This window comes from Cydia pomonella, chromosome 2 (genome assembly GCF_033807575.1).
Source record: "Cydia pomonella isolate Wapato2018A chromosome 2, ilCydPomo1, whole genome shotgun sequence".
Taxonomy (NCBI): Eukaryota; Metazoa; Arthropoda; class Insecta; order Lepidoptera; family Tortricidae; genus Cydia; species Cydia pomonella.
In genome coordinates this window covers 30,318,232-30,330,930 of record NC_084704.1, presented here as the reverse complement: position 1 = coordinate 30,330,930, position 12,699 = coordinate 30,318,232, and the positions used below count along the sequence as shown (strand labels likewise).

General features: G+C 36.0%; 1 protein-coding gene across 1 annotated transcript in view; it reads right to left on the bottom strand.

Annotated features, from left to right (window-relative positions):
- LOC133515347 (uncharacterized) overlaps positions 1-10,410 on the bottom strand; it is a 29,679-nt gene extending 19,269 nt beyond the window's left edge. Inside the window, exons 1-3 of the mRNA XM_061847871.1 lie at positions 9,590-10,410; positions 2,955-3,185; positions 1,935-2,063 (exon numbers count right to left, since the gene is read on the bottom strand). Coding sequence (XP_061703855.1) covers positions 1,935-2,063; positions 2,955-3,185; positions 9,590-9,629 — 400 coding nt within the window. The 5' untranslated portion in view covers positions 9,630-10,410. The remainder of the gene's footprint in view (positions 1-1,934; positions 2,064-2,954; positions 3,186-9,589) is intronic.
- Between the last annotated feature and the right edge of the window lie 2,289 nt (positions 10,411-12,699).

The following is a 12,699-nucleotide window of genomic DNA, read 5'->3' as shown; positions in this document are numbered from 1 at the left end:
TATTTTCTCGAATTTTAGGAAATAATAAGGCAAGATATAAAACACCTAGTATACTCATAGATACTTAAGTATCTTCATACCATTGACAATAGCATGTAAATGTAATGAATGTGCCCTTCAGAGGATATCGGTAAACAGTAAAAACTTGTATTATCCATTTGATTATCATCGAGAAAGAATGGATGTCGTAAAATTTCCATACAAAAATAATCAGGAGGGTGGAGAAAATTTATTAGTTATGTGTCTAGGAGACATGTAAATCGAGTCTAGGGGTTCTATTTCACTTGAGAAAATAATAGAAGGAGGATAAGGATTATTTTAAATCTCTGTTTTTACGCTTATAGCTTTACTGTCCTGTTATATAAAATTTCGTAACTTATATTTTATTCAATTTAAATTTTCAAAATTTGAAATGTATTCTTATCAGGGCATGCCTATATTACAATTTTGACATACTTTAAATAATTTTGTAATTAATGTTAATTTTATTACATAAAAATATGTAGGTATAAATAATAATATACATAATAGGCCCTTGAGGTATGTTAATTTAATATTTTTAACTTGTAATGTTGAAATGTGAATTTTAAATTTTAATAATTTTAATTTTATTTTGTTATTGTCTAAATGTTCATTTAACTTGACTTGGTGTGTGTTATTTATGAATACTATTTCTAATTTTTTGTAAGTATATGGACTGGGTGTCTGCAATAAATGTTTACATTACACTACATTAAGATATTCAAAATTTGACATTTTAGCAGTAAAAACATATGGCAGCCACGTCACCTTCTGCCTATTTCACGAGTCTAACTCGGCCCCGGAAATGTACGTGAAATGTTATTTTTGAGCCATTCTTTCCCTGTTTCTATTGCACCGTACTGCGCCGCGCTGCTATTTTTCCATTGAGCAACATAGGTATTCGTACAATACAAAGAAAAAGCGTGCATAGAAAATAAACGTGTTCCATTATGACTCGCAAAAATGTGCAAAAGCTCTGTAAAGTTAAGAGAAATAGTCGTAGTTGTAGCTCATGAAATACGGTGCTTCGTGAACAAAAGATTTCTTTTGGCAGGATTGATCTTTAGGACCCCAGTATGGATTTAAGAAGTTGAACCACCAAGATATTTGACGTATATTTTAGGGGGGCTCAACTTTATCTTGATATCTATATCGTTTAAGCTACTAGGCCAAATTTGGTATCGTTTTCGTATAATTCGGGGATGCCGAATTCATTTATGATATGTTGAAAAAATTAAATTTGGTATATAGTTTAAGATTTGGTGTAGTACCGTAACAAAAGGTACTTTAGAGCGCATGGAGCATACACTGTAATTAAATATGCTTGGTGATCACCGTACCAATCGCTTAAGAGACCTTTTTGTCGTAGAATGACACAGTTTCTATGACTTAACTTACTTATCTCAGCCACGAAACGCACAGTCGTAAACGTAAACGCTGGACACTGACGCCGAAATTCCTACTTTTGTTTTACCTCACCCTTCGACCGCTACACCTATCGTGAACGACGCATCATCGTGAACCTTCTCGGTATGTACAGTCACGGACTTTAATTTCTTGAGCTATTAGTGTTTACTTTACATTGGCCAATTCATACCGTTAATATTGACAACCAAATTAGCTTTAAACCCTCAATGGATCAACAATTAAAGTCTATCCCCCTTATTCATAAACGTCTACAAGTTAACAAGCCGCTAATAATCGTTTGTCCCTTTCCGACGTATTGTTATGATGGAAAGGGACTAACGATTATTAGCGGCTTGTCAACTTTAATAGACATTTATGAATAAGGGGTTATGACCGTACGAAGGTTCATATCGGGCTGTAACCTTATGCGCCAGGTGACGTATTTAGCGGTCAAAGGGGACGCTCAGGTCATGTGTTCGGTGGCCATCGGGTTAGAGTATACTCACTGTAGACGAGCATGGAGCTGGTCTGGCGATCCTCCTCCTCAAACGTGGACACCACGCACGTGTAGTTCCCACTCAGGTGCGTCGAGGGGTTCAGGATTTTTATGGCTCTGTACGCTTGCAGCGGTTCCTCTAGAAAAAATAACAAAATATTTCATTTATTACCTGAAGGACGAGATATTACTTAGGAAAGCCCTAAGTTTTTAATTTCAGCGCGAGCGCGTAACGCAGTCGATAGCAATTTTTTTCCGCTTTATAGCGAAAAGCGCCTACAAACAGAGAACCCGCCTAGCGGGCCGCCGGTATTTTTTAATTTATACAATAACACATTTACTGCCAGCACGAACTACGCGCTTCGACTGTATGAAGAAAACCCGTATGTAGCGAAAAGCGCCTACCAACAAAGAACCCGCCTAGCGGGCCTCTGGCAGTGAATATGTTAATCAGAATATGCCTCCTGGGGGCACATTATCATTGCGTTAGCGAAGTCTATTACAGTAGACCTTGAGCGAACCTCTAGATCTAAGGGTGATATACGTTAAGTCAAGTAACTCTAATCGATTTGTGTTATTTTTGATTCGATTTGTATCAAGTGGGCTGTAATCGTGTACCTGATAACTGAAAATTGTCCGTAGTTCCGAACTTTGAGTAAACAGTAATAATACCACAACTACCGAGTAAACGCTAATGACAAACAAATATCGCCCTCGGCATGTCTCGAATCAAACTAACTTTGTGAGTGAAAAACTTCGGTGACATTGGAATGTAAAAAAGTGACCTTATTAAATTTCGTTTCACTAAAATCGTCTTGAAGAGTACCTAAGACAACTCAATTATATGAACCTTGTAATATAAGTATTAAGTTTTATTAATCTTCACAAGATGGAAGGTCAAATTTATACAAAACTATCTGTAATTTAATGACGATAACAAGTGTGGACAAGATTTATTATTAGAGGACACTACCAAAGTGTAATCGCTGAGCAAATTCACTGTAAAAATCTGGTTTAAGTTATTACTTACCAGATATTGTAAAGTTGAGATCGACCTTCCCTTTCAACAGGCCTATGGCCTGCGGCCGCATAGGCGGTATCCACTGATACACCAACCCCGAGGCTCCATTGAAGAACCACTTCATCATGAACCCTGGCAGCAGTTCTGGGGCGTCGTGCTCGCAGTCCAAGATAACGTGGTCGGTACCGATCTCGACTAAGGACGGAACTTCTAGGCGCTTTATGTTGACTGCTACACATTCTGCAACAGGCATTTCTTATTGTACAACTTGTGACCTCGCACGTGTGGAATTTGCCTCCTCATTAGTGGCATTTCTATGGAAATTTCAACCTGCCATTTTACTCCTTTGGATGATATCTGGGACAGAAAGTATGTTAACTCAGGTATGCATATTTTTACTCCAGACTGAACGGAGACAGTATTAGGAATAAACATCAGGAGTAGAGGTTGTTTGTTTGTGTGTTTGTGCAAACAAATGAATATTCTCTTCAATAATTGTTGAATATTGTTTTCCAAGATTCGTATCACGTATTCACGGTTCTTAGATTAGGATTATTAAATTATAGGCATCTTGTCTATTCACAATTCATATTCCATTACGGTCTTGTTATTTCAATCAAGGCACTATATTACTTATTCAAATAAGGCTATTTACTTAACAATGCCTAGTATTCCTTACATTAACATTCTAGCATTACTCATTCCGAACGCAATATCGTATTCTCTATCATCTGTTGTCTAAGTAGTCACCCGAGCCTAACACAAACAAAATAATCAATACCATTCTAGTATGCAAATTGAACACTTAGTCTGATGATGATGCTCAGGTATTCGTCTTCATATCGGGCGATATTCACGCTCATGAATAACGCATTTTGGTGAACATAATGTATCACTGTCCCGGCTCTTAGGGAAATTGGACTGTACTGAAATGGCACGTGGACTCTGGACAGCCATTTGTGTTACTAGAATAAGTTTCTAAAAATGAAATTTTAGCGCAGACGTATTACGCCTTTAAAGTACTATTAGACTGGCCGAAACGAATTTAATACCTATACCGAAGCTCGAGAGTTATTCACTCATTTTAACGACGCGTTTCACTAGCTTCATCATCACATCAGTTCCATGGGACCAAATTATCGTACTGCTATCTGGATTACAACTTCCTGTTTTTGTATCAACATGACTACCTATAAAATAAAATGTACCTATACCTATAAAGCAAAATTTTATTATGCCTATTATATAATTTTTAGTTCGTATTTTTTATTTACTTACATCAAACTGAAGATAAATGAGCTTGTTAAAATTGTGCAAATATTTATACATTGTAGGCGCGGAGCGTCGAACCTTTATTATTATTTTTTAACTTGGCTTCTAGCATATCCAATTAAATATTTACATTGTTGTTGAAAGTATAATATTTTCAACATTTTGTATTAAAAATAATTGTTGGCTACAAGTTTCTGAACAAACACTGCTATATATAAATTATAAACTGACTTGTCGCTGATTAGCCGAGATAACCAAAGACGCGATACGATTCTGGCTTTCACCGATGGGTATTTTTTTAAATACTATATAACATCTAGGGTAGATCGATGTAAATCGGAACCCAGGGTGATTCGGATCAAGATGAATAATTCGCCAAGTGATCGAATTCGCCTCGGTCTTACTACATTTCACTTTATAATTACCTACTTCGATTATTAAACACATTGTAAGTATAGTTAAGTCACCTGTATGGGTACAGACTCTAACCTTAACCAAATAGGTAGTACTTAGGTGGAGGGGGGTGGGGACAGTTTAAAAACTTCTACGCGGATGATGCCGCGAGCAGAGACTACCTTTTTAATAGACCGTTCTTTGTTCCAATTAATTGTGTCGTGTGTACAATTGGGTCCAAAGTATAAAAGTACATAAAGCCCATGAAAAGTGGTATGTACAGGTACGTACATAAAGGTTAAACCTTTAATTAAAATTTAAACTCGATTCATATAAACTTTGACAACCGGTAAGGCTTGTACGTTTCCCACGAATGTTAATTAATTGTTTTCAGTTAAAACTCAACGCTTCATATTGAAAGGTCAGATTTGTACCTATTAATAAAATGAGCATGAATCTACCTGCACTAGTATTATTTAACATAAATAAAAAAATATTATGGGGAAATCTTATATAGATCGACCTATTAGCCCCAAACTAAGCAAAGCGTCCACTAAGGGTACTAGGGTAATACATACTTATATAGATAAATAAATACATATGCTAGAAAACACACATGACTCAGGAACAAATATCTGAGTTTATTACACAAATAAATGCCGTTACCGGGATTTGAACCCGCATCGGCTTCATAGGTCACAACCCACTAGGCCAGACCGGTCGTCAAACATAGAGGTATATTCTCACGTGTTCACACGATTTCCCATTGCTTATCTGATTTAGAGAATAGGGATGTTTAATATGAATATAATACTATCTAATAACTAAATAGCTATGTGCAAAAACAATTAAAATGGAAAGAAAAAACCGGTCAAGTGCGAATCGGACTCGCGTTTCAAGGTTGCCGTATATCACACAATTTTTTACAATATTTTATTTTTGAACGTGTAACGTGGGTGAAACATTTTGAAAACCCCGAATGGGTTGGATCAAAGACCAGATGTAACGGAAAGTGTTATGGTGCAGTGGTTTATATCTCTGCAACTACCTATCATTGTTTAATGAATAGTTTTTATATCGATGTTTAGGAAAGAAGCCATTACTTGGAATTGAACGTACCGCTGACAGAGAAGAGAAACGACGCATTCGGAGCTTAAATAAGCCTTATGCGCAGTATTTACATAGTGATCTCATCGGTCCATGTAGGTTTTTAGAAAAAAGTTGATATCATTTAATAGATCATAAGTATTAAATTCTACGATGTAGATGTACGGTCACCGACATTAATTGTTAGGCTATTTAGGGTACAAGCTAATTTGATTATCAATACTAACGGTATGAAAAGACCAATGTAAAGTAAAGCCTTAAATCCGCGAATACAATAATATTAAAAGTAACGTATCAAACCATACGTCGAAAGTGAGCGTGTAATGCTTAATATAATTATAAAAAAACTATCATACATTTGTTATAATGCCGTTTGATATAATATTATATGTATATATGTTATAATGTAATTTTTATGATGTCATTTCATCTATACTGTCATTGATATATTACCTATTGGAATATAATTTTTAAATAGTATATAGACATCTTTTATAATGACTTTTATTATATTATATTTTTAACACGCTTTTATTAGGTCGACCTGTATGTAACTATGTAATGGAATCTAAGGTAACTAATTTAACCATCTTCCAAGGATCGTAGAATCATGAAAATTGGCAGCTGTATGTATTTTTGATAACAATACAATAATATGGTACTGTCGAACTGATCTGATGATACATCGTATCATAGCTATGTTTTGGATTTGTTAGAAAATTCTTGTAATAAACTTTGACCACGATTAGGTTTCAAGGTCTGATGATGAAGTCGGAAGATAGGCACTGGTATTCCATGATGAAATAATCGTATCATAGTCGTGTTTGCACTTCTAGTGCATTTATAAAAGCGTGTTTTTCTAGTGTTTTTTAAACTATTAATTTATTATAACGTAATATTTTATATAATTTTACCAAGTATCAATACGTATTTAATTTAATGATAACGTAAAGTTTTACATGATTTTTATAACAAGTAGTACGCAGGCCGTATAACTAAGTACAGATTATCATCCCACCTAACCTATTCTTCCAAGGTTTTTGATTATGCGGGGGCCGCATTTCAAACCTAACCTGAACCACATTTTTGCGAGGTTTTTTTATTCTACGGGGGTCGTAGTTCTAACCTAACCTAACCCTCCTTTTGCTAGGTAGTTGGATCCAAATTCATTTCGTTGTCTTGTTTCTGAATACTCTGTCACGCTTGTACCTATGTCTTCTATCAAATAAATAAAAAAGTTGAGTCCTATTTGTATGTCTTTTTAGCTATAGATTATATTCGTTTGTGCGCAGTCGCAGTTCCAATCTAACCTAACCCATTTTTATCATGAACTCATTATGCCACACAAATAATTATGTGATGTCACTTGTTAGAACAAATAATATGCTTTAGAGTATGAAATAATTATGGCAAAATATATTAGACAAATTGTAAATATACCTTATGACCATTGTACCAATAATAACATTATATTTGCCGTTAATTAGGTATTACGGTAGTATGCCATTTATTACGTTATTCAAAATAACGATATATCAAACTATAATATATGAAAAGTAATTATAAAAAATGTAGTATACCCTACACATTTATTAAAAATGGTTAAATATATGCATATAAGAGTTATCTTGGACCGGCTGAACGCGGGTAACCCAACTGAAAATACTCTCAAAACGCTCTGTTTACATTCCAGTGCTCATGAAGTAGTCACAAAACAAACAGCCCATCATCATACGAAATTCCCGCGACATGAGACCTTTTCAACGCAAGGACTCGTATAAAAACAACAGCATATTGGACCAGCGCCGCTATATCACAGCAGCTTTATTTATGTGAAAACTTTCTCTGCGGCTTAAAGCCTGCATTTGTTTCTGGAATTCCTATTAAAATGACTGTGGTAAAATAATGTGCAAGTTTCATAAGTGAACCTTTTCCCTGGAATTACCGTTAAAATATCCATCCGAACGAATTCCCAATTCGTTTTCGACCAATATCGGTGAAAAATCCTGATAATTTTTATAAAAAATATATAAAATACGTTTCCAGCTGTAAGTATATCGTTAATTAAATATGTAGTAAAAATTTTACATTTTTATTTGTGATCGTTAACACTGAGCGTTCATGACTAACTCCTAATAGTAGGTACCTCAATTGAATTATGATTATATTGTATCTTATTATATCCTTGCAATGTTCTATGTAGGTACTCATTTCAATTCAGATATTATAAATATTATATATATATATATACTACGTCGGTGGCATACGGCCCGCCTGATTGTAAGCAGTCTCCGTAGCCTATGTACGCCTGCAACTCCAGAGGACTTACATGCGCCTTGCCGACCCTAACACTCCGCACCCTCGTAGAGCTCTAGCAACCTTACTCACCGGCAGGAACACAACACTATGAGTAGGGTCTAGTGTTATTTGGCTGCGGTTTTCTGTAAGGCGGAGGTACTTCCCCAGTTTTGGGCTCCGCTCTATATCTGGAATGACATCCACTGCGCTGTGCCCTACCACACAAAGCGAGATGACATTCACAATGTCCATACCTCTTTTAAAAATCTCTCTTAAATATTGGGGAACATTATGTATGGACCTCTTACACAGATCAACCTAGCCCCAAACTAAGCAAAGCTTGTACTATGGGGACTAGGCGAAAATATACACATACTTATACCTATACAGATAAAGCCATACTTATATACATAGAAAATACCAATGACTCAGGAACAAATATCTGTGTTCATCGCACAAATAAATGCTCTTACCAGGATTCGAACACGTGACCATCGTCTTCATGTCTTCATAAATTAGGCATGGTCACTACCTTCTAGATCATACGGGTCGTTATGACATTATACTTAAACTGAAATAGTGTTACTACTCAAAATCACAAATCAAAATATTTAATAAAAATAATTTGATGTATTCGCTAGTTCATCAAATATAGTTTCTCCATACGAAAATTTTAAACGTTAACCCTTCTCACGACATACATAATTATTGAAAAGTAGAATTATATATTTTAACCCCTCAAAGCCCACGGACTCGATATCAGCCAGGGAAAACGAGCTTGCAGTTTTTAATTTAGAATTTTGAACTTGGTTTTTACTTGGATTCTGAATTTTGGGGATCTTTGCTGACCCAACTCGGTGTCAAGTCGGTGGGGATACTTAGGATTTGAGGGATATATTAATCAAATGTTGAATTAATTTGATGTAATCGATCGCTGGCCGCTCTCTGGTCACTCTAAGAGTTGAAAAACGTTATTGGTTAAGTGTTTAAAGAACAATATGTACCTATATTTTATACAGATATAATCCAGTAGCAGAACTTATTTTTTTCTTCATAAATCGTTTATTTTCCACTATATAAATATTGATCCAATAGTAAAATATATTTGTTAATGTTACTTTCATAAAATATAAATAATATATGCATGATTTTATATACTTTATGATTCGTAATTAAGAGATTTTTCTCTTAATTATTTTTGTCTCAGAGTAACATAAAGTAAGTAGATTAGGTCACGTCTGAAAATAGGGCCTAATACATGGGCCATAAGTTCATGTATACATATTTTTGGCACTTCGATCGTGTCGATGTTTTCAGACGTGACTGTACCTATAAGTCCCTGCATACTTACAAGTCCCTACCCCTAAAAAATATCACCCACTAAACAACTATCGAAAAGATTCAATGTTTTTGTTATTATTAGATAAGGGCCTGTTCGGATGCTTATTATTATTTTCTTTAAAAAAATCTATTAAACATTTCAGTCAGTCCCCACGCCCCCAAAATCAGTCCCCATGCAGCTTATGCCAATACAGACAATCATAAACACGTCACACTTAAAAATAAATACGAACTTGAGCACAGAACCAGCACCACCAACTTCGCCGAATTCATTTCAATAGTCCAAACGAACAAGTTCAACAAGTCGGACCAAGTCAGACAAGTCGTGACGAGTTAGAACTTGGAGCGTCTGCAGGACGCCTGACCGCGCCAGCCGAGTCGGTCGGACTGAAAACTTTCTGAGAACACTTGGCTTTGACAGGGACGCATGCGTGCTGAAAAGTTTCAGCTGTGGCTGAAGCGAAGATTAATGGTTATGATATATTATTTTACTTTTACAGGGTGACATTTAATTCGTGAATGAAAATATGTATTTTTGTAACAATGACTGTCACTGGTAGATTTTAATTTATTGTATTATGATTTGAGTTTTATTTGGCTTAATTTTTTCTACATTTTTGGTAAATAAACACTATTTTTCGCGTTTGTCTTATTATAGATATTCAATTCAACCAATTAGGTAATTACTGACTGGATTTACAATTTTGTCAGAACGTTAGGTCAGCCAAGTAAAGTGTCCATAGGGTGTGTGAGGACATTAAAAAAACATGTACCCTGTACACCATAACTAGAATGGGAAACGTATTCGTCCGTACGAGCTAAGGTGGAATTGCGCGATGGTATGATTAATGCTTGAATTTGAATCAAATACGAGTTTATTGCTTGTCGCTGATTGCTTTTGCCCTTTGGTATCAATTAATCTCACAGGTACTTACCCTTGCTAAATACTTAATTTAATTTGTAACTGTAGATACAACTTAAAATCTCGTTTTCTAGCTAGCTAATTTAAAGTAAAAAAAAAGTCACCTATATCGCACCAAAGGAAAACAAATTCACATATCGACATATCAATAACATTATTGATAACATATTAAGGCCACCACACACTAGCGTCTTTTGAGCGTCAGCGTGTATAAAAAAAATGAAAAATGATCACTGCAGAGTTGCGTCAACGTTGCGTCGAGCAGAAGCCATAGAGTTGACTAAACGCCGACGCTCGGGAGACCCTAGTGTGGGGTGGGATGGCCCTTAGGATTAGATTTTTAAAGTTCTAATGAGCCTCCAGTCGAAATCGCACCATAAAGCTAGGCAGCGTGCGAGCATCAATCAATAGCATCGGTTGTAATCCAGCGGACCACATCCACACGCCTTCGCTTATCTCCGCCGAAGTTGAAAGGCAGCTTTATTGCACAAATAAATGTCCTCAGCTACGACGTCTACGGTGGCTACAAGAGCTACGCCGCCGTAGCAACTTAGGTATTGGAAGAGGTAAAGACCAGTACAGATGGGATTAACAAATCGACCCATTAGATCAGAAAAAAATTGGCGTCAATCTCATCTAACGTCACAATTTAATCACCAATTTCAGATTTATAGTGACATTAAAGCGCAAGCGCAAGCTTTAAATTTAAAATAATGCCGTCACAAATTGGTATTCTTGCGTCCGTACCTCCATTTTATCGGTCATAATCTTACAATTCGAATAATGTGAAATCGGCGAACTAAATTGGCGTTTGCATCCACACCACCTGATTTGATCAGATAATTAATTTAGATTGGCGAAAAATTGTTCTCGTCTGGACTAGCCTTAAAATTTAAAGCCGTAAGTTTACTGTATGCTTTTACTACACATTAGGATCTGTTTACACATTGATTAGTGATTATTGCGAGTTCATCATTCAATTCAATAATTCAAAGTTCAGATGATTGACCTGTGTGTTTTATCAATCTTCCCGAATATTTACGATTGTCTGCAAACTGTTGTCTATCACGTAGTAAGCCGCGGGCCAGTCGCAAATTTCGTCGCTCATTGCATCACGGGCGATAACCTTTAAAGTGGTCGATGGTGGGTTGAGGGAGATGTGTAATGAACTTTCGTGCATGTCAGTTGCCGCTCCGTTGGTAGGTTGAGAAACAGCAGCTACCCAAACACGAATAATGAATTGTCATCGCAGCCTGATTGAAAATTTGTCAGATGGTAGTTTAGATGCTGTTTAAAAACAAACGTCAGGCGGCTGTATCGCGGTGAAAGGATCATCAGCTAGCCCCGCATTGATACGCATTTCAAAAACCTAATAAAGCCTGCCTGCATGCTGGATGACCACGCTGAAACCTATTATGTCTCAGTCATGTTTGTTAGGGATTTAAGACTCGTTGAGTTTTACAATGGTAAACTTGTCACTATTAGACATGGTACTTACTAAGTTTGGAGGTGTCGAAATCTCTGTTATTTATGCCGGTTTTGGAGCAAGTGTTTTGTTATCCGGTCAGGACTTACTAGGTGGTCCAAATAATTATGTTAAAAACGAATTTTGAAAAACTTGTCCTTTACATATAGGATAGCTGAGGTTCTGTGAGATGATGGATGATAGGCTTTAAAGCACTTGCATTTGAGTTTTAATGAATATCTGTATTTTATTTTATATATTTTTTGTATTTGTATAGTCTAATTATTCGGTGTATTTGCATATGCTGTAATTTTATATTAAAAGAAAAAATGGATAAAGTTACGCTTCCGGCAGGACTTGAACCCGCAATCCGTGCGTTGCTCTTAACCAATTGAGCTACGCAAGCCTACCAGGACCTCGAAAATCTTTCCATTTCTTCCCTTATGTATCCTTTGCCTTTGGGGTGGCGTTTTCCTTTAATATAAAATTTGGAGTATCGCCCGCAGACGTATCTGCTTGTTAATAAAATATGCTGTAATGCCGTATAAATATTAGTAAATATAAATAAATAAATAGCCAGCGGCGATGTGATGAACTCTTGTGGACGTGGTTAGTTATCCCATCCCGATTGTAAATGCCACATGATATTGTAAATAAAAAATATCGTTAGCCGGCTGTATTGCGGTGGAAAGATCGTCAGTTAATGCCCCGAAGGCTGTAATATTATTGATAATGAAAATCTGTTCTCCTGACGCTCCAACTAAATTAATGCATTGTTTTTAAAAACAAAGAAAGAAAATGGATATTCATTCAAGCATCCGATATAATGTACGAGATGCAAGTAATCACTTTGGCTTCCCGGGGGATAGTGCGCATGACAAATATTCACTTGTTTTCATCCTGACACCCACAATACACCGCTTCACTCAGATGTATATCATCAAATTGTGACGAAA